We start from the raw sequence: 22,617 nt of genomic DNA, 5'->3' as shown, positions 1-22,617 counted from the left end.
GTCAGGACACTGGAGCAGGGACCCAATCACAGACCCAATGCTGTGCACACAGTGATATTAATTGAGTAACAAATTCCAAGGTACAGGCAAAGTCAGCATCAAAGTTCAGGCAGAGATCAAAACATCCAGAGAAATCCAAAAACCAGAATCGGGAAACAGGCAGAGTCGATATTCAGAAGGACGGAGTACTGTTACGTACCCCGTAACTGGGTTGCCAAACCAGCAGAAATGGATCACTCAGTTGGAGTCTGGAGTACTAGAACTAAGAAAGTTTTATTAAAGAAACAAGCAACACAGTGATCGAAAGGATAATAAATGCAACAGTTCAGCAATGATAAACACACATGTGCACAGAATTAAGATAACAGCATCAATCAAGCTCTATCGTTGTCTAGGGGTAAATGACCAAATTTCAAAGTGACTCAAAGTTCAGTCCAGTTTAGTAGTTCAGTTCGCAGTAATCGTTGCCATGGCGATGGACAACGTGGGGGGAGAGACAGAGAGAACAGGAACAACTGATCATTCAGACACGGCTTCACTCACAGGCCGGCGAGATGGCTCACAAGCAGCTTTTTGGGCGGGTCCTTGGTGATGTCACCTGAGGTCACCGACTGTGACCCCTCCTCCAGATGCGGTCGATCCTCTGCAGTGAACCCGGCACCCAGGCAAGGGCGGACACACACCGGGTTCCCGCTAATCGTACCTTTCCACCCTGGCCGTTGTCTGGTACTTCCCACCGACTCGTGAGAAGCGTACCACTTCCAGGGTCTCGTTACCTCGGGTGGCGTGTGTCCTGCCTTAGCGAACCGGTCCCTTTTTATCCCCCTGCTGGGGTATCGCCTGTCCATCACTTCAAACAGTTCAGGGTTCAAAGGGGGAGCCGCTCCAGACAGCTCTCTCTCCCACGTCCCTTCATTACACATCTCCAGACGCTGCTCCATTGTTCCTTATCTCTCCTTCCCCTGAGGGCAGGTGGCAGAACACTTGCTGATGTCACTGATGCTAACCCAGGCCAGCAAACATCTTAATTTTATGTGTATTCTCATCACACTTCCCCCCTTCAAGGATTTTTACCGCGAGTATTCAAACATGAATACATTATTTGATACATACACAAATATACATCTTTATCAGTTATTTGGCTAACACAGCGAGTTTGAAGCTGTCAACACCTTGACAGACAGTCATCACATTTTCTGTTCCTTTTACACGTGTTATTAATAATCCCTTAGACCAGGCTCCAACTCAGCAAACTTCATAGTGGCCAAAAACACTGATGAATTGCGACCAATGTAACCTCTCATTTGGTTTTTGTCCCGGACCACAATAACAAGGGTCGTCCCATTCCGACTCAGTTTTCTCTCGCAAGGGCTTAGTAGGAGGGGGACGGGTATTGACCGCAGAGTTATTGCAAAACTTCCTGCAGTACCCCACCATCTCCAAGAGCCTTCTGAGGGCCCTCTTGTCTGTCGGGGTTGGGGGGTCAGTGATAGCCTGCACTACAGCTTGCATCGCTGCCAGCTGCCCCTGTGTCACCACAATTCCCAGGTAAGTGACCTTCGTGTGGCCGAATTCATTTTTTTCAAGGTTCACTATCAAACTGGCTTCAGACAGCCGTATTAAATTGCCAATACACACCTCTGTGTTCATCAGCCCTTTAGTCACTGAATTACTCACTAAATATGAGTGTTCTTTACTAGGCTGCCCTATTGTAACAGACATCACCCAACGTCCCAGTTCTTTGCATTTCCTCGGGACAATCAAACACACGGGTGCGAGTCGTTTAATTACTTCTTCTAAAGATTCGCTTTGTTCGGGGATTAAGGGAGAGACCTTATCAGTAGACCTGGCCAAAACAAAAGCCTTCTCCCATCTGACCGATCCCATCCTAATCTTTTCAAAATGGTTTTTTCCTCTTATCAGGGGGCCCCTAGCTTCATTGATTTCCACGCTAACACCGACTAGGTTTGTTAGCATATCAAAAGCCGGTGACCGTCTCAGTTCGCGTCGGTCATGATCAATAACATTCTTCCCCCTGGGCAGCCGGTAAATCTCTTTCGTGATTCCACCAACTGTTTCCTCCAGCACCGCAAAATGTCCACCGGGGGGTACCTCGTGGGCCATGTTAAAAACCTCATCCCCATAACTCTTTTGCACCACCCCCCATTCCTCATCTGCGGGTACTGTCCTTGATTTCCCTTTCTTCCTTAGCACTTCCTCCTCAGCACAATAGCCTTACTAGTTCCCTTGTTAAAGCTGTGTCAGAGAGAGCTGTCTCTGCAAAAACCATCAGCCCCTCGTCTCGCTCCTGCGTCTGCACAAATTCTTTCCTGGCTACTGCTACATCCGTCCCAGCTCCCTCACTACCTCTTATCTCACTACACCCCGTCTCATACAAGGTTGGCAGAAATGTTTCAGCTAAATTCACTATCGCGGGCCCGTGATGAACCTGTGAGTCCATGGGCGGGGCTTCAATGCTGGCAGGCTGACCTGTCAATCTCACGACTGGGAACACGATTCCTCCGGCGATGTCATTACCGAGCAAGACTTCCACGTCTTTCATCGGTAATTCGGACCTCACCCCGATCGTGACTAGTCCAGAGACCAGGTTGCTCTGTAAGTGTATCTGGTGCAAAGGGACTGACTCTGTCCCTTCCCCAACACCTTTGACCTCTACCTCCCCAGTCTGGGTCTCTGAGCTAAACTCTAATACACTCTTCAGTATTAGTGACTGACACGCTCCCGTGTCTCTCCAGATCCGCACTGGAACTGGTTTTAACCCCTCCTTCACTGACACCAATCCGGCCGAGATAAACCTCTCGCGCCCTTCCTGGACTTTTTCAGACCTGTCCTTCCCTAGCGGTTTGCTTAACAGCTCAATACAGCCATTCAAAATTTCCGCTTTTCCTTTCCCCGTCTCCTTCCTTGGGGCAAAGCACCTGGACGCAAAGTGTCCGACTTTCCCACAATTATAACAGACAACCCCAGGAGACTTCCGACCAGACTGCTCCCAGTCTACCTTATCCTTTTCACTAGTCCCCGGCTTACTTTCTGACTTTTCCGGCGGACTCTCCCCGCCGTCCTGACTACCCTTCTGGTAGCCTTTACTCGGGGCAAACTTCATTTTATGCGTCAACGCATACTCATCCGCTAACTTAGCAGTTGCAGCTATCGTGGCTGCCTCTTTCTCATCGAGGTAGTGTCTCATACCCTCAGGGACACAACTTTTAAACTGCTCAATCAGGATCAGTTGTAGCAGTCTGTCATAATCCCCCTCTACCCCCTTCGAGGCGCACCAACGCTCACAATATGTTTGCATCTCACGGGCAAACTCCAAATACGTGTGGTCCCACTGTTTCCTCGCATTCCGGAACCTCTGCCGGTATGCCTCCGGGACCAACTCATAAATCCTGAGGATGGCCTCTTTCACCACCTCATACCTCTGGGCATCTTCCGCGGACAAAGCTGAGTAAGCTTCTTGGGCCTTCCCTTTCAGTACACTCTGAAGTAAAACAACCCACTTATCCCTCGGCCAGTCCTGACTTATAGCCACTTATTCGAAGTGGAGGAAGTACCGATCCACGTCGGTATCGTCAAACGGGGGAACCAGCCTAACCTCCTGGGTTGCCCGGAACCCTCCACCTTGGTTCGGCACGAGCCCCTGCTCGGCCCTTATCTTTAACTTCTCCAGCTCAAATTCCCTTTCCCTCTGTTTCTCCTCTCTCTCCAACTGTCTGTCCCTCTCTTTCTCCTCTCTCTCTAACTGTCTGTCCCTCTCTTTCTCTTCTCTCTCCAACTGTCTTTCTCGCTCTTGCCTTTCTAACTCTCTCTCCTTCTCTTCGTGTTCTAACTGCCGTACCCGGAAATCGTGCTCGAGTCTCAGTTTTTCAAGCTGTACCTGTACTGCGTCTCCAGCAGGTTTTTCAATAGACACCACCCCCAGCTCACCTTGGGGAAACACACCTTTAGATACATAGTACTCTACAATAGCTCTGTGTATCTCCTCTCTCCTCATTGTCGACTTCACCTTAGCAAGATTCAACCGTTTGGCCACAGCTATCAATTCCGATTTCCTGGCATCCTCTAATGCCTCCAAGGTCGGCGCCTTTATAAATTCCTCAGCCTCCATTTCTGCTGTTTGTCTTTTCTTTCTTTCGGGAATTTTAACCCAATCAATTTACTCCGTCCCAAATTTAGCGTTCAAAATCGCGGACGAGAACCCCACTTATGTTACGTACCCCGTAACTGGGTTGCCAAACCAGCAGAAATGGATCACTCAGTTGGAGTCTGGAGTACTAGAACTAAGAAAGTTTTATTAAAGAAACAAGCAACACAGTGATCGAAAGGATAATAAATGCAACAGTTCAGCAATGATAAACACACATGTGCACAGAATTAAGATAACAGCATCAATCAAGCTCTATCGTTGTCTAGGGGTAAATGACCAAATTTCAAAGTGACTCAAAGTTCAGTCCAGTTTAGTAGTTCAGTTCGCAGTAATCGTTGCCATGGCGATGGACAACGTGGGGGGAGAGACAGAGAGAACAGGAACAACTGATCATTCAGACACGGCTTCACTCACAGACCGGCGAGATGGCTCACAAGCAGCTTTTTGGGCGGGTCCTTGGTGATGTCACCTGAGGTCACCGACTGTGACCCCTCCTCCAGATGCGGTCGATCCTCTGCAGTGAACCCGGCACCCAGGCAAGGGCGGACACACACCGGGTTCCCGCTGATCGTACCTTTCCACCCTGGCCGTTGTCTGGTACTTCCCACCGACTCATGAGAAGCGTACCACTTCTAGGGTCTCGTTACCTCGGGTGGCGTGTGTCCTGCCTTAGCGAACCGGTCCCTTTTTATTCCCCTGCTGGGGTATCGCCTGTCCATCACTTCAAACGGTTCAGGGTTCAAAGGGGGAGCCGCTCCAGACAGCTCTCTCTCCCACGTCCCTTCATTACACATCTCCAGACGCTGCTCCATTGTTCCTTATCTCTCCTTCCCCTGAGGGCAGGTGGCAGACCACTTGCTGATGTCACTGATGCTAACCCAGGCCAGCAAACATCTTAATTTTATGTGTATTCTCGTCACAGTACAGAGACAAATGCTGGAAAGGCTCAGGAAAATTTACTGGCACAATCTGGCAACAAAGAGGTGAAAACACAGGACTGAAATACACTGAGCAATAAACAGAGAGGCAGATGATAGGTGGAGCACAATGAGATACAGGTGGCAGTAATACAGGTAATAATGAGCAGATAAGAGACAGAGTACTCAGTAATACAGGGGCTGGCCTGAACCCTCTATGTCCCCCTAAGTGCAGACCCTGAAGCCCTCCGCGCCATGCGGCTGCCTCCCCCGTGGAGCCGCGTGGCCACCTCGGAGGCCCTTGACACGTGCCCACCTGGGCCTCGCCCCGTCCGCCAGTGGACGCGGTTCGGTGGCGCTGCCTTTCCCCTGCACGGCCGTCACTGCGGTTAAGCAGGAGAGAAGGAATAGATGATATAATTGATGATCCATTTACATTAGCAGAAATGGTGAGAGCAATAAAGAGATCGAGACCAACCTCCCCAGGGAAAGATCTGATATGCTCTGTGATGCTAAAAAATCTAGGAGAAGGAGCGCTCTTGAAGTTGCTGCATTTTTATAAGAGTGTGGGAGGAGGGACGATTACCAAGTGCATGGAAAGAAGCAGTAGTAATTCCAATAAGGAAGCCTGGCAAGGATCTGTCAAAACCCACTAGCTACAGACCAATTGCATTAACATCAAGTATATGTAAGATAATGGAAAGGATGATAACAGGAAAGGTTATCATATGAGCTTGAGAAAAGGGGAATGCTGGCAGGTTATCAGAGTGGTTTTAGAAAGGGAAGGAATTCCATGGACTCAGTGATAATGTTAGAGACTGAAATAAGGAAGGCCCAGGCAAATAGAGAGTCAGTAGTGGCAGTGTTCTTTGACATTGAAAAAGCCTATGATATGATGTGGAAGGAAGGATTATTAATTAAACTGCACAAGATGGGGGTTGGTGGGAGACTTTTTAATTGGATTAAAGATTTTTTGTTTGGTAGAAAAATTCAAGTTCGGATTGGATCAGAATTATCAAAACAGTACATAGTGGAAAATGGCACACCTCATGGTAGTGTGATTAGCCCGTTACTTTTCATCATTATGATCAATGATGTCTTCACAAAGGTACCAGTGGATATAGGTAGGTCACTGTTTGCGGATGATGGGGTCTTGTGGAAAAGAGGCAGGAACATGGACCATATAATCAGGAAACTACAAGAAGCAATTGATGAAGTGGTGGAGTGGGGTTATGATTGGGGATGTAGATTTTCAGTAGATAAAACTCAAACTGTATTTTTTACCCTCATGTGATCTCATGTGATGAGATGTTTGACTGGTAGGGAATGGGGAGCAAGTTGTTCAGCTTTGAAGAGAATGTATGTGGCTTTAGTGAGATCTGTATTGGATATATGGAAATATAGTATATGGATCAGCAGTTAGGTCTCTTATAAGGAAACTGGATGTGATTCAGGCTCAGGCCTTGAGAGTGTGCAGTGGGGCTTTTAAAACGTCACCAGTGTCAGCCCTACAGGTAGAAATGGGAATAATGCCTTTGGAACTAAGAAGGATGCAACTGATGGCAAACTACTGGGCTAACTTGCAGGGGCACAATGATTCTCACCCTACTAAAGGAGTGCTGGGAAAATGGGAGGTTTCAGAGGGATACCTTTAGTCGGGTAGGGAATGATATCGCGAAAGAATGTGGAGTGTTTGATCTGAGGATAAGTCCTTCAGTAGTTTATCCGGTTGTAGCTCCATGGAAGCTTGTATGGCCTGACATAGACTGGCATTTGTTAGAGGTAAAAAGGAAACAAAGATATAAAACAGATTTGGTAAATGCATTTAACTGTCATGTGATGGAAAAGTATAGTAATTATACTCACAAACAACAGGAATTCTGCAGATGCTGGAAATTCAAGCAACACACATCAAAGTTGCTGGTGAACGCAGCAGGCCAGGCAGCATCTATAGGAAGAGGCGCAGTCGACGTTTCAGGCCGAGACCCTTCGTCAGGACTAACTGAAGGAAGAGTGAGTAAGGGATTTGAAAGCTGGAGGGGGAGGGGGAGATGCAAAATGATAGGAGAAGACAGGAGGGGGAGGGATGGAGCCGAGAGCTGGACAGGTGATAGGCAGAAGGGGATACGAGAGGATCATGGGACAGGAGGTCTGGGAAGAAAGACGGGGGGGGGGGGTGACCCAGAGGATGGGCAAGAGGTATATTCAGAGGGACAGAGGGAGAAAAAGGAGAGTGAGAGAAAGAATGTGTGCATAAAAAAGAGTAACAGATGGGGTACGAGGGGGAGGTGGGGCCTAGCGGAAGTTAGAGAAGTCAATGTTCATGCCATCAGGTTGGAGGCTACCCATACGGAATATAAGGTGTTGTTCCTCCAACCTGAGTGTGGCTTCATCTTTACAGTAGAGGAGGCCGTGGATAGACATGTCAGAATGGGAATGGGATGTGGAATTAAAATGTGTGGCCACTGGGAGATCCTGCTTTCTCTGGCGGACAGAGCGTAGATGTTCAGCAAAGCGGTCTCCCAGTCTGCGTCGGGTCTCACCAATATATAAAAGGCCACATCGGGAGCACCGGACGCAGTATATCACCCCAGTCGACTCACAGGTGAAGTGATGCCTAACCTGGAAGGACTGTTTGGGGCCCTGAATGGTGGTAAGGGAGGAAGTGTAAGGGCATGTGTAGCACTTGTTCCGCTTACACGGATAAGTGCCAGGAGGGAGATCAGTGGGGAGGGATGGGGGGGACGAATGGACAAGGGAGTTGTGTAGGGAGCGATCCCTGCGGAATGCAGGGGGGGGGAGGGAAAGATATGCTTAGTGGTGGGATCCCGTTGGAGGTGGCGGAAGTTACGGAGAATAATATGTTGGACCCGGAGGCTGGTGGGGTAGTAGGTGAGGACCAGGGGAACCCTATTCCTAGTGGGGTGGTGGGAGGATGGAGTGAGAGCAGATGTACGTGAAATGGGGGAGATGCGTTTAAGAGCAGAGTTGATAGTGGAGGAAGGGAAACCCCTTTCTTTAAAAAATGAAGACATCTCCCTCGTCCTAGAATGAAAAGCCTCATCCTGAGAGCAGATGCGGCGGAGACGGAGGAATTGCGAGAAGGGGATGGCGTTTTTGCAAGAGACAGGGTGAGAAGAGGAATAGTCCAGATAGCTGTGAGAGTCAGTAGGCTTATAGTAGACATCAGTGGATAAGCTGTCTCCAGAGACAGAGACAGAAAGATCTAGAAAGGGGAGGGAGGTGTCGGAAATAGACCAGGTAAACTTGAGGGCAGGGTGAAAGTTGGAGGCAAAGTTAATAAAGTCAACGAGTTCTGCATGCGTGCAGGAAGCAGCGCCAATGCAGTCGTCGATGTAGCGAAGGAAAAGTGGGGGACAGATACCAGAATAGGCACGGAACATAGATTGTTCCACAAACCCAACAAAAAGGCAGGCATAGCTGGGACCCATACGGGTGCCCATAGCTACACCTTTAGTTTGGAGGAAATGGGAGGAGCAAAAGGAGAAATTATTAAGAGTAAGGACTAATTCTGCTAGACGGAGCAGAGTGGTGGTAGAGGGGAACTGATTAGGTCTGGAATCCAAAAAGAAGCGTAGAGCTTTGAGACCTTCCTGATGGGGGATGGAAGTATATAGGGACTGGACATCCATGGTGAAAATAAAGTGGTGGGGGCCAGGGAACTTAAAATCATCGAAAAGTTTAAGAGCGTGAGAAGTGTCACGAACATAGGTCGGAAGGGATTGAACAAGGGGTGATAAAACAGTGTCGAGGTATGCAGAAACGAGTTCGGTGGGGCAGGAGCAAGCTGAGACAATAGGTCGGCCAGGACAGGCAGGTTTGTGGATCTTGGGTAGAAGGTAGAAACGGGAAGTGCGGGGTGTGGGAACTATAAGGTTGGTAGCAGTGGATGGGAGATCCCCTGAGCGGATAAAGTCGTTGATAGTGTGGGAGACAATGGCCTGGTGCTCCTTAGTGGGGTCACGGTCGAGGGGTAAATAAGAGGAGGTATCCGCGAGTTGTCGCTGTGCCTCGGCAAGGTAGAGGTCAGTACGCCAGACTACAACAGCACCCCCTTTATCAGCGGGTTTAATAATAATGTTAGGATTAGTGCGGAGGGAGTGGAGAGCAGAGCGTTCCGACTCACGTTTATACGGATGGTGCGAAGGAACCTGAAACAGGAGTGACAGGGTTTGGGGTGGTAATACCAGCAAAAGAAATTGGAATCAGCCGAAGAACATCTAATAAGTTAGGGCTGTTTACAGTGGAGATGCTGGCAGTGTTGGTTGCATTGCAATGGGTGCAGAAAGCCAGACAAGCCAAAGCATTGATATGTTCAGATTCATCCTCAGTTCTAGCAAGTTTAAGGTCTTTTCACACAAACAGTCGGCAAGATGTACTTTATGAAGTCCTTCAGTTAGTTACAAGAATTGCAAATCAGGGAGGTCAGGTAAAATTTCTATGGGTTCCAGCACATGTAGGGGTGAAGGGGAATGAGAGGGTGGATGAGTTGGCAAAGAGGGCGTTAAAGAAAGAAAATGTGGAAATGCACATTAGTATCAGTAAAGCAGAGGTTAAGTGTGTAATCTGGGAAAAAGTCAACCGAATGTGGCAAGAAAGATGGGACAGGGAGGGGAAAGGGAGGCATTTATATCAAATACAAATGAGTGTTGCAGTTACTAGGGTAGGTAATGGAAACAGAAGAGAGGAAATTGTGTGGACTAGGTTAAGGCTGGGGCATTGTGCATTAAACACAACATTGAAAATGATAGGGAAACACCAGATAGGATTGTGTGAGGAATGTCAGGAAGAGGAGTCGGTAGAACATGTAGTTTTGTGTTGCAGGAAGTATGGGATACAGAGAGAGATGATGAGAAATAAATTAAGGGAGTTGGGGGTGCAGGAATTCACATTAAAAGGGTTGCTGGGCATGGGTGAGAGAGCACAAGTCCGGGTATTTTTAGCGTTTTTAAGGGGTACAGGGGTTTGTTATAGGATATGACGAATAAACAGGAATAGGATACTAGGATAGTCAAAGATGGGAGGGTGAAGTGTAGGTTTGTATATATATATATATATGTGTGTGTGTGTGTGTGTGTGTGCGATTGGGTGAAGGGATTTAGAATGTATGTCTAGTGCACATTTTGGAGCAGAGGGTGGCGGTAATGCACCATTAAGCTGGATGCCAACCGCCGTAAAACAAGATACAGGCAGACAGACAGAATACAGGGGCTGGAGTAGAGTGGGGAGTGGAGACAGGAGACAGGAGCACATGGCAATACAAAACCACAGACTGACAGTTGGGGGGAAGCACACAAAAAGAGAGAGTTCAACCGAAGCTCTTTACTTCATCCCTCCTCCTCCAGGTTTCACCTATCATCTGGTATTTCTCTCTCCCCTTCCCCCCACCTTTTAAATCTACTCCTCAGCTTTTTTTCCTCCAGTCCTGCCGAAGGGTCTCGACCCAAAACGTCGACTGTACTTTTCCCGATAGATGCTGCCTGGCTTGCTGAGTTCTTCCAGCATTTTGCTGTGTTGATTTGAAGCATGAAGTTTGGTCTCCAGTGACCCAGAGGATTGAAGGTGAAGTTGTAACTATGAAGGGAAGTCACAGAAATGGGTGATGTGAGGAAGAAATACTACACTCATTATTTGAGATATTATTTGAAGATGGTTGTACACTTTCTAAGCAAGTATAGAATTCACCATGAATACATGTATCAAAGTTGAAAATACTTCATTCTTTGATGAGCACAAATATTCAGGAATTATGTTCATAGTTGTGGCACCTAAAGAAAAAAATCAAATGAAGATAAATTGGAACTATGATTTTGTAGTCCAGAAGGCCTCTGTCATTAGATTTCTGAATGGGCCATGAACATGACCTCTCTCTTCCTTTCACACTATTTATTTGTATTGTAATTTATAGCAATTTGTTATGCCTGCACTGCACTGCTACCACAAAACAACAAATTTCATGACTTACGATTCTCATTTTGACATCTCCTGGTTCATGTCAGTGACAGCTATTTTGCAAGTAGTTAGTACTGATTTCAGTTGCATCCTGCTAAGAGAAATTTAAAGAATTTTTTGTGCAAACAGGTATATGGAGGAATTTAAGGTGGGGGGGGTTATATGGGAGGCAGGGTTTGAGGGTCAGCATGACATTGTGGGCCGAAGGGCCTGTACTGTGCCGTACTGTTCTATGTTCTAAATGAAAATGAGGCTGGAATGGTGCAGTGCAAAGGACTTACAGAACTGTGAAATTATTTATTCTCATAAACCTAACAAACACAAATATCAATTTTGTGCAACACTCCTTTAAGTAAAACAATTCACTAAAAATGCGACAGAAACCCTCTACAGATAGATAGTCAGTGACTTTGTGCCAGAAGTCAACATTATAGATTTATTGCCACTGTTTTTTATCATATAAATATGTTTTCTATTTTCAGAATCAGAATCAGGTTTATTATCACTGGCATGTGACATGAAGTTTGTTAACTTAGCAACAGTTCAATGCAATACATAATATAGAAGAGAGAAAAAAAATAAAATAAAATAATATATAAATCAATTACAGTATATGCACTGTATATTGAATAGATTAAAAATGTGCAAAAAACAGAAATAGTGTATATTAAAAAAGTGAGCTAGTGTCCAAGGGTTCAATGTCCATTTAGGAATCGGATGATAGAGGGGAAGAAGCTGTTCCTGAATCACTGAGTGTGTGCCTTCAGGCTTCTGATGGTAACAGTGAGAAAAGGGCATGCCCTGGGTGCTGGAGGTCCTTAATAATGGATGCTGCTTTTCTGACACACCACTCCCTGAAGATGTCCTGGGTACTTTGTTGGCTAGTACCCAAGATGGAGCTGACTAGATTTACAACTCTCTTCAGCTTCTTTCGGTCCTGAGCAGCCCCCACCTCCGCCAGCATTAAGACAGTGATGCAGCCTGTCAGAATGCTCTCCACGGTACATCTATAGAGGTTTTTGAGTGTATTTGTTGACATGCCAAATCTCTTCAAACTCCTAATGAAGTATAGCCACTGTCTTGCCTTCTTTATAACTAAATCGATATATTGGGACCAGGTTAGATCCTCAGAGATCTTGACACCCAGGAACTTGAAACTGCTCACTCCCTCCACTTCTGATCCTTCTATGAGGATTGGTATGTGTTCCTTCGTCTTACCCTTCCTGAAGTCCACAATCAGCTCTTTCATCTTACTGACGTTGAGTGCCAGGTTGTTGTTGTGGCACCACTTCACTAGTTGGCATATCTCACTCTGTACGCCCTTGTCACTACCTGAGATTCTACCAACAGTGGTTGTATCGTCAACAAATGTATATCTATTTTAACCTATGTCTTCCATGAGGACTGCAATATCCCCTGTTGATTTAAGTATAATGCCTTTAAAACCCTATCTTCTATATAAACATCCTTATCAGAATGATTAGTTTCCAATTAATGTTGCATTAATCTGTTACTTTGGTAAAGTGGATTCCGGTTAATTGGGCACATCGGGACCAGCACATTTTGGCCCAATTAAGCGGCTGTCCCAATTAGCTAAAGTTTCATGGAAATAATTAAAAGGGTATAAAAGAGACAGACTACCTTAACTGAGTAACAAATTATGTATTTAATTGAAGTACAGAACAAATTAGAACAATACCAGTACTACTATAAAACTGTGTATTAGTTTCTATTAGTTATTGACAGAAGAATTCACCCAGTGTACATACTGTGTCTTTTGATTGACTGTAAATGAAACTGTGTACATACATCTACTGATGCTTCTGGACACATCTTCAGTGATGTTCCTGGAATCATCGGGTGTTTCGGGTCTTTCGACATCATACGACCTCCTCTAGGTGACCCAGCCGGGGTTGATCAGACCCCAGCTTGTGTCCAGATGGCTAGCTACTTATGACTCCATGGCTCCCCTCTTTTGAGCCACAGCCATCTTGAGGCCTTCTCTGCCGCATCGGTGGTACTACGGATGGCTCTCCTCTTCCTCTCTCCCTCGATGCCCAAATTGCTGAAGGTTCTAACTAAGGAACGGGCTGCGAATCCCCTACAACCAACCTCTACTGGGAACCGTTCAGCTGCGACACTGACAATAATTGTTGTCATGGCTTGCAGCTTCCCATCAACCCCTCCCTTCGCAAGAAAATCAGCGCAGGCACTGAGTGCAGATAATGGACTGCCTTCATACCATGGTATCAACAATTTCATCCTCCAAATCTGTATTTTCATTATAACATTCAAGATGATTGTCAATATCTTCAAATTCTTCATATTTCCTACTTTGTTGAAATGGTGATGTTGTTTCATTTTCACTCCCAGCCGTTTCAGGCATCTCCAAGCTTGAATATTTGAAACCACAGAGAGCAAAACCATTCTGAATTTTCTTACTCCTATTTCTTGCAAATATTGGTGACTAAAATCACTGCTTGTTGAACACTAATGCAGCAACTGATGCTATTTAAAAACAGTTCACTCTAAGCACAGTGTAGTGTCTAATGGCCACACAAGTGCACACGACTGACACTTGTTAGAAACTGTTCGGCAACAGTCTCTTGTCCCAATTTAGCAGCACAGTGTCGCAAATAAATGAAAGGAATCCTGGCTATTTTCTTGATTAGTTTTTGTTCTTTAGGAGTTGTCCCAAATAGACGGTTTAACTGAAATCTATTTTATATGTTTGTGTGTGATGACAACTTTAGAGCTATGACTTGCAGGAGCATAAAATATCCTCTTAGATATTTTTTAACTTCAGCCTTTTTGAGTGCATAATTATAGTTGGACCTTCTGTTTATTAATTTTGTTTTTAGTCATCACATACCCTTTAGCAGCACAATATATAATTAAAAGTTAAAATTTGCATGAAAATAAATGTAATATTTGGTGGTTTTGATAAGATTAATAGAGAATTAGGCCAGCTGGTGTCGCAGTGACATCAGCGCCGGACTCCGGAGCGAAGGTTCCCGAGTTCAATCTCAGTCAGGCCGCTCCCGGGCACGCTTTCCATCTGTGCTGGGTTGAGTGTCAAGCTCGCATCTCAGCCTCGTAAAAAAAGAAAACTGCGTTGTGAGAAGGACGTGGGGGACCACTCACAGAATCTTTCCTCCAAGTCAACCACTTGAAAAAGTGGTCGCCAAGGCTCTGGCAGAGTATGGCATACACACAAAAAAAGAGAATGATTGGTAATTAATTTGCAGACATTTAAAAGTGTCATCAAATGAATAAAAGGAGCTATTGTAGAACTTTCTGAATGCAAAATTACATTCGGATTTCTTATTTTAAATCCAAAATAAGAAAGAATGCTGAAATGCTCAAGTCAGCTAGTCTTCAAGGATAGGCAAAAAAACTAAATTAATTTTAATCTCAAGGTCAATCCCTGTGCCACATACAGGCAAAGCAAGAAATACATATGAAAATAGTCCAGCTGAACGTAATTAAGGATCTGATGGGGGCTGGAGTTTCAGATATGTGGATCATTTGGCTCTCTTCAGAGTCCGTACAAGATAGAGAGTTTGCACCTAAACTGGAGAGGTACCAGTATCCTTACAGGGAGCAAATCACAAAATGCTGGAGGAACTCAGCAGGTCAGGCAACATCAATAAAATGAATAAACAGTTGACGTTTCAGGCCGAGACTCTTCTTCAGAACTGGAAAGGAAGGGGGAAGATGGATGAATAAATAGATAGGGGTAGGGGAAAGAGATAGGTGAAGCCAGATGGGGAGAAAAGATAAAGGGCTAGAGAGGAAGGAATCTGATAGGAGAGGAGAGTGGACCACAGGAGAAAGGAAGAGGGGACTCAGGGGAGGTGATAGGCAGGTGAGAAGAGGTAAGATGCCAGAGTGGGGAATAGAAGAAGAGGAGAGGGGGAGGTTTTTTTAAAAAACTGGTAGGAGAACTTGATGTTCATGCCATCAGGTTGGAGCCTAACAGGAATATAAAGTTGGAAGGTGCAGAGGATAATGAGTTGGATGTGGAGGGTCTGGGGTGTTAGGTAAGGACAAGAGGTTTGCTAGTGCCACTCAGGGGAGTTTAAACAAGCATGTCAAGGAGTATGAACTAGAGGAGCAGGTCATAAATGGAAGGTGATGGTTAAGTAAATCTGATAGGAATCCCAGGCAAGGACAGGCTAATGGATGGGACTGACATTCTGAAGTGTGTTTATTGCAGTGCAGTGAGTATTATTGGTAAAGCAATTGAACTTATAGCCTAGATCCCTGTGAAGATTCCCGCTGCACCTGGTGACCTTGTGATCTACATCTCAGAGACCAATGTTAGGCTGTCTTTAAAGAGGGTGAATCCTCGCAAGGTGGAATGTCTCGATGGAGCACCTGGTAAGGCTCTAAAAACTTGTGCCAACCAACTGCGGGAGTATTCAAGGAGAATTTCAACCTCTTACTGCTACAGGCAGAAGTTCCCACTTGCTTCAAAAAGGTAACAATTATACCTGGGGTTTTCACATACAATTCTCTCGAGTTTACAGAGAATGCTGCAAGAAACTGAAAAAGAACATCCAGTGAGTGATAGTTCTGTGGGGAAAAAGTGCCTTGTTAATGAGGATGGTCAGAGAAGAATGGGCAGACTGTTTCAAGTTGACAGGACAGTGACAGCGACTCATAACCATATGTTACAAGAGTGGTGTGCAGAAGAGTATCTCTGAGTGCACAACACATCGAACCATGAAGTGAACGGGCTACAGCAGAAGAAAACCATGAACATACACTCAGTGGTCAGTTGATCAGGTACAGGCAGGGCAGAATGAAGTCATCAGTAGGTGTACTTGTAAGGTTGCGAAACGGAAATCAACAGGGCCCTTAAAGAATATAAAGAAAGAAGAAAACAAACAGGGAATCAGGAGGGCAAAAAGGGGCATGAAATGCGAATTAATCCTACTCTCCAAGGACGAGTATGATTAAGGAAAATCCCAAGGCGCTTTATACACATTAAAACAAGGACGTAACTCAGGAGTGGATAGAATCACTTGAGGAAAAAGGTAATTTATTACCAGAGGCAGAGGAAGTTGATGAGATTCTAAGTGAGAGGAAGAGTGAGATTGGGGATATGCTAATATTCTAGATATTAATATTGAGAAGCAGAAGATATTGAGCCTCATGGAGAGCATTAAGATGCAACAATAAGGGCCTGATGGGGTCCATCCCAGGTTATTGACAAGGCAAGAATGGAAAATGCTGGCTCCGAGATAGAGATTTTTGTACCCTCTTTGGTCACAGGTGATCTCCCAGAGGAATGGAGAGAAGATAATGTTGTTCTTTTGTTTAAGAAGTGGAGGGACAATCCTAAAATTATAGAACAGTAAGCTATCAGTGTTAGAGAAGCCATTGGAAAGGATTTACTTGCATTTGGAAAAGCACGGGCATATTAGTGATTATCAGCATGACTTTGAACATAAACCTAGAACAGTTCAGCACAGGAACATGCCCTTCAGCCCACAATGTTGTGCCAAACTAATTAAATTAGTCATCAAATGTCCAACTAAACTAATCCCTCCTGTCTACATAATACCCACATCCTTCCATTTCCTGCACATTCTGTCTTAAGATCTTCTTGAATGCCTCTGTGGTATTTGCCTCTACTACCACCCAAGATAGCATATTTCAGGTACCCACCTAGAATACTCTCTCCCTGTGAAAAAAACTTGCCCCATACATCTCCTTTCAACTTAGCTCTTCTCACCTTAAATGTGTGCTCTTTGATATTAGGCATTTCAACCCTGGGAATAAGATACTGGTTGTCTACTCTATCTATGCATCTCATAATTTTATAAACCTCTCTCTGAACTCCCCTCAGCCACTGCTGCTCCAGAGAAAACAACATAAATTCATCCAGCCTCTCCTTTTAGCACATGGCCTATTATCCATGCAATGTCCTGAAAAACCTCTTCTGCACCCTCTCTAAGGGTGCAACATCCTTCTTATAATGGGGTGATCAGAAGTGAATGCAATACTCCAGATGCAGTCTAACTGGAATTTTTAAAAAAGACCTTCCTGACTCTTGAATTCAATTCTTGTTACTAAAGGTAAGCATGCCATATGCCATCTTTACAACCCTATCAACCTGTGGAGCCGCTTTTAGGGAGCTATGGATAATATTCCTCTGCATATTAACACTGTTAAGGGTCTTGTTATTGACAGTGTACTGCCTCTTTACATTTGATCATCAAAATGCAACACTTCAAATTTGGCTGGATTAAACTCTGCCCACATCTGTAACAGATTCTTAATCCTGTTGTACCCTTTGCCAGTTTTCTGTGCTCTCGACAAGGCTAGCAATGTTTGAATCACCTGCAAACTTACTAACTCACCCATCTAGTTTCATCCAAGTAATTTAAAAAATACAAATAGATGTCCCAGTGTGGATCCTTGTGGAACACCACGAGTCACAGACCTTTCGTCAGATTAAGTCTCATCGACAGAGTGTTCTGTCTTCTATGGGCAAACCAGTGTAAATTTAAATCCAAATGGGTTGATCCTCGGCATCTTCATCTTCTGGATAAGCATCTCATGAGGGGCCTTGACAAATGCTGTACTAAAATCCTTGTAGACAACATTAATAGCTCTATCATCGTCAATCACCTTTAACTTCAAAAAACTCAGTCAAGTTCATATGAGACAACTCGTCACTCAGTGTTAAAAAAGTTTCCTTCGCATCTCCTTTGAACTTTCCCCCTCTCACCTTAAACCTCTGCCCTCCAGAATCTGACATTTATGCACTGGGTAAAAGACTAACTAACTCCTACTCTCTCTATGTTCCTCATTATTTTAGGTATTTCTATTAGATAGCATCTCAGCCTATGATACCCCCACATCCTTCTCCTCTTTGTGCAGGGGGAATCATGAATCATGAACAAATGTTTTGAGGAGGTGACAAAAATGATTGATGAGGACAAAGCATTGGGTCTTGGCTACGTGGACTTTAAGGCATTCAACAAGATCTCTCATTGTAGTCTTATCCAGAAGATGAAAACACACTGGAATCTTGGTCATTTGGTAGATTAGATTCAAGATTGACTCAATATTGAAGTGTTGTGGTGGGGGGGGGGTGTTTCTCTGACTGGAGATTTGCGACCAGTGGTGTTCCACAAAAATCTCTATTGTTTGTATTTAGACAAAAATGAAACTAGGCTGGTGACTAAGTGTGCAAACACAAAATTTGTGGATTTAAAGATAGTGAAAAAGGTTAACAAAGGATATGGCAGGATATGGGTAAGTTGGAGATAAGGGCAGAGAAATGGAAGATAGAGTTTAATCTAAACAAATGTCACAAGTAGATAGGATGGTAAAGAAAGTGTATGGCATACTTTTGTTCATCTGTTATGTTGAGGCTGTTGAGTACAAGTCAAGAAATCATGTTGCAACAGCAAAAACAAACTTCATTTCTGCCACATTTGGAATACAGGTGGAGGCTTTGGATAAGTTGCAGAAGTGGTTCATCAGCATGTTGCCCTGATTAGAGTATTAGCCATAAGCAGAGATTTTGGAGCACTTTCTTTGGAATGTTGGGGGCTGATAGAAATATTTGAAATAATGAGACTGTGTTCAGTTCTGGTCACCTCACTACAGGAAGGATGTGGATACTATAGAGAGAGTGCAGATGAGATTTCCAAGGGTGTTGCCTGGATTGGAGGGTATAATTTATGAGAATAGGTTGAGTGTACTTGGCCTTTTCTCCTTGGAGCAATGGAAGATGAGAGGTGACCTGATAGAGGTGTATAAGAGGATGAGGGGCATTGATTGTGTGGATCACTAGAGGCTTTTTTCCAGGGCTGAAATGGCTAACACGAGGGGGCATAGTTTTAAGTTGCTTGGAAGTACCAAAGGGATGTCAGGGGTAAGTTTTTTCACACAGAGAGTGGTGGGTATGTGGAATGCACTGCCGATGGTGGGTGGTGGAAGCGGATGCAATGAGGTCTCTTAAGAGCCTCTTAGATTGGTACATGGAGCTTAGAAAAATAGAGGGCTATGTGCTAGGGAAATTCTAGCCAGTCTCTAGAGTAGGTTACATGGTTGGTACAATATTGTGGGCCGAAGGGCCTGTAATGTGCTGCAAATTTCTATGTTCTGTGTTTATACAGATATAGTAATGTCAGAATCCTTAATAGTGGACGCTGCCTTTCTAAGACACCGCTCCTTGAAAATGTCCTGGGTACTTTGTAGGCTAGTACTCAAGATGGAGCTGACTAAATTTACGACCCTCTGCAGCTTCTTTCAGTCCTGTGCAGTAGCCCCTCCCCATACCAGTGATGCAGCCTGTCAGACTGCTCTCCACGGTACATCTATAGAAGTTTAAGAGTGTATTTGTTGACATACCAAATCTCTTCAAACACTTAATGAAGTATAGTCGTTGTCTTGCCTTCTTTATAGCTGCATTGATATGTTGGGACCAGGTTAGGTCCTCAGAGATCTTGACACCCAGAAACTTGAAACTGTTCACTCTCTCCACTTCTGATTCCTCTATGAGGATTGGTACGTGTTCCTTCATCTTACCCTTCCTGAAGTCCACAATCAGCTCTTTCATCTTACTGATGTTGAGTGCCAGGTTGTTGCTGCGGCACCACTCCACTAGTTGGCATATCTCACTCCTGTACACCCTCTTATTTCCTCTGAGATTCTGCCAACAATGGTTTTGTATTATCAGCAAATTTATAGATGGTATTTGAGCTATAGCTAACTACACAGTTGTACCATTATATGTTCTCCATGCAGATAGATGATCTTGCATCAGAACTATTCTCTATGTTAACTGTGTATTTTCTCTCATTTTTAAAATTTGAAAATGACTTAACTAATGCTGCATTATAAAATTGTATGGATTTGATTGAAGACTGGATTTTTGGGTCAGATCTTCTAGGTAGCTTTCTTTCACTAGGCTCACAGATGCAGAATCATCACCTGGCTGAGGAACTGAATAGTTATACTTGACATGTACCTAGCATATGAACTTGAGTTTTTTGTGGAGGTGACAAAAATGATTGATGATGACATGGCATGGGTCTTGCCTACATGGACTTTAGTAAGGCATTCTACAATGGCACAAGTTAGTGCCTTCAAGAAAATAAAGGACCATTGAAAGAAAAATAAAAATGAGATAGTGAGGAAAAAAGTTCAAAGATTGGAAAGTTGTAAGCAACGTCTAGTTATGAATGATGGATGGGAGGGGACAAGAAACAAGAAAGAAAACAAAGCCAGACAGGGACTATTCAGCTGTGGTTATGCTGATTTATTTGCTTCATATTTGCCTTCTTCCAGACCATTCACTCCATTGAACACTTATCGGCAAATCGTAATTTTCATTTCTCCTATATTTACACACCCTTAAATATTTTGTTACTTTCTTCAGCTATAATTATAATAGCAAATTCTACATCCTAATCACTTTGTTAATAGTTTACCTAATTTTGGTCTTGCCCAGATAGAAATATATTCTCTAATTTTTCATGTCTACTCTATTAAACCCATTCTCAAAGCCTCTATTAAAAATTTCTCTAGGAAACAGTTCTAGCTCATTAACCTGAAAGTTCAACCTTTCAATTCAGATATCAAAATCCCTAAAGTAGCAGATTCCTTTCTTTATTTCCTCACAAAAAGAAAACACCACTACACTCTGATCTACAGTGAAATTATTTTTTTTTGAAATGGAGCAGGTGAACCTACCTATATGAAGTGTTCTTTAAAATGCTGGATAATAATTGTAGATCTTGTCTATTTTTCCCCATCAGGTTACAAGACATGAAAACAACAAAAATACTTGTGGATCACATTGTATGTTTTTTCTTTTGACAGGATTTGAGTTTTTTGAGGTCAGTGCCAAAGAAAACATCAATGTCAAGCAGGTCTTTGAATGTCTAGTAGATATCATATGTGAGAAAATGTCAGAAAGCCTGGAGTCTGATCCATCAATGGGCAGCGGGAGAAAGCACACACGGCTGACAGACAACCCAGCTTCAATGCAACAGAATTGCGCCTGCTAGTGACCTCTCAACTTGGTGACCTCCAACCTCTCCCTGTTATTTTTTTCTTTCTGTTTCTCTTTATATTGTAGTTGCATGTGCTATGAAGGCAATCAAATGCCAATTCATTCAATATTATGCAGATGGTAGAACTAATAAATTTTATTTATTCTTTAATGTGTTTAAATGTTATGTACTTCTGCACAAAGCGAATATTCAACTGCATTATAAACCTTACTATATTACTAACTGATGCTAATATTGATGTTTTTGAGACTGGACCTTTTCAGTCCTTCTGAATTGGAAATCAAGATTTTATAGTTAACTGTTTAGGTGATTGCTGTAACATGGTTTATCTTGGGAAGTTGTAAAGGAAGTATTATGAAGGGCTAAATCTGGAAGTGCCAATGAACTCAAAGAGAACCTGTCAAAATTAAGTGAATAATCTCTCAAAGTTTGTTGGAGCAGTTGGAATGTTGGGAGAAAAATGTCTCTGGCTAATTTAATTTCCACTATAAGATAAGCATAAAAGGAAGAAATATTACAGTAAATTAAAATTATTCTGAAAAAGTAAGTCTATTATCAGACTTCACAACTATAATTTCCCTTATTGTAAATTCTATTAAGTTAATATTCCACATTTGCAATTTATTAAACTTCTCTTTACTGTCCTCTTACCATTGAAACCAGGAGAGGTTCTCAATCTGTGATGCACGAGGGATCTCCTCTCTGAAGAAATCATCTGTGAATATGCCTCTAATATTGCAGAAACTTGGATCCATCTTCCTGTTTTGGATATCATTAAGGGTGCAGGAAGGGCTCCTGTAGCCCAACAATGATGGGGAGCACTATTAAAAGACAGAAAAATGCAGTTATTAAAGCAACTACACTAGCTAAAACAACAGGAATTCTGCAGATGCTGGAAATTCAAGCAACACACATAAAAGTTGCTGGTGAACGCAGCAGGCCAGGCAGCATCTCTAGGAAGAGGTGCAGTCGACGTTTCAGGCCGAGACCCTTCAGTCCTGACGAAGGGTCTCGGCCTGAAACGTCGACTGCACCTCTTCCTAGAGATGCTGCCTGGCCTGCTGCGTTCACCAGCAACTTTTATGTGTGTTACACTAGCTAAATCTGGAATGTTCAGTAAGAAAGTATTAAAGGTGTATGGTGGATGAGAGGTTGTGTGGAAATGGAGTGTCAGAATGTGTGTCACTCTTCTTTCTCCATGTAGGTAATTAAAGGCCATTAACACTGCATCCCTGAACCTACTTCCTGGCAACTGAAGTGATAACATCATTGATCAGAGGAGTAGTAATTAAAATGTTTCAGTACCCAATTTTCCCAATACCTATCCCTCTGTTTTTACGACCTGGCAGAGAAGGTAAGTCAAAACTGGAAAAAGGCTCAGTACAGCCACTTTCCTGAGCTGTCTGCCATATTCTCGCCCATTCTCCGTACTATAAGATCTTCTGTAACATGCTTTGGAAGGCAAATTGTATGTTGGCTATTTGTATAAGCAGAAATGGTGGACTCCAATAATAAA

The 22,617-nt window shown here is 43.8% G+C and overlaps 1 protein-coding gene across 1 annotated transcript in view; it reads left to right on the top strand.

Moving 5' to 3' along the window:
* The window catches only part of LOC134354896 (ras-related protein Rab-3C-like), a 139,172-nt gene extending 117,150 nt beyond the window's left edge, over positions 1-22,022 (top strand). The window contains exon 5 of the mRNA XM_063064348.1: positions 20,908-22,022. Coding sequence (XP_062920418.1) covers positions 20,908-21,095 — 188 coding nt within the window. The 3' untranslated portion in view covers positions 21,096-22,022. The remainder of the gene's footprint in view (positions 1-20,907) is intronic.
* The last annotated feature ends 595 nt before the right edge of the window (positions 22,023-22,617 follow it).

Source organism: Mobula hypostoma, chromosome 12 (assembly GCF_963921235.1).
Source record: "Mobula hypostoma chromosome 12, sMobHyp1.1, whole genome shotgun sequence".
NCBI lineage: Eukaryota > Metazoa > Chordata > Chondrichthyes > Myliobatiformes > Myliobatidae > Mobula > Mobula hypostoma.
Note: the sequence above shows the minus strand (reverse complement) of the source record. Positions and strands in the feature narration are given on the sequence as shown.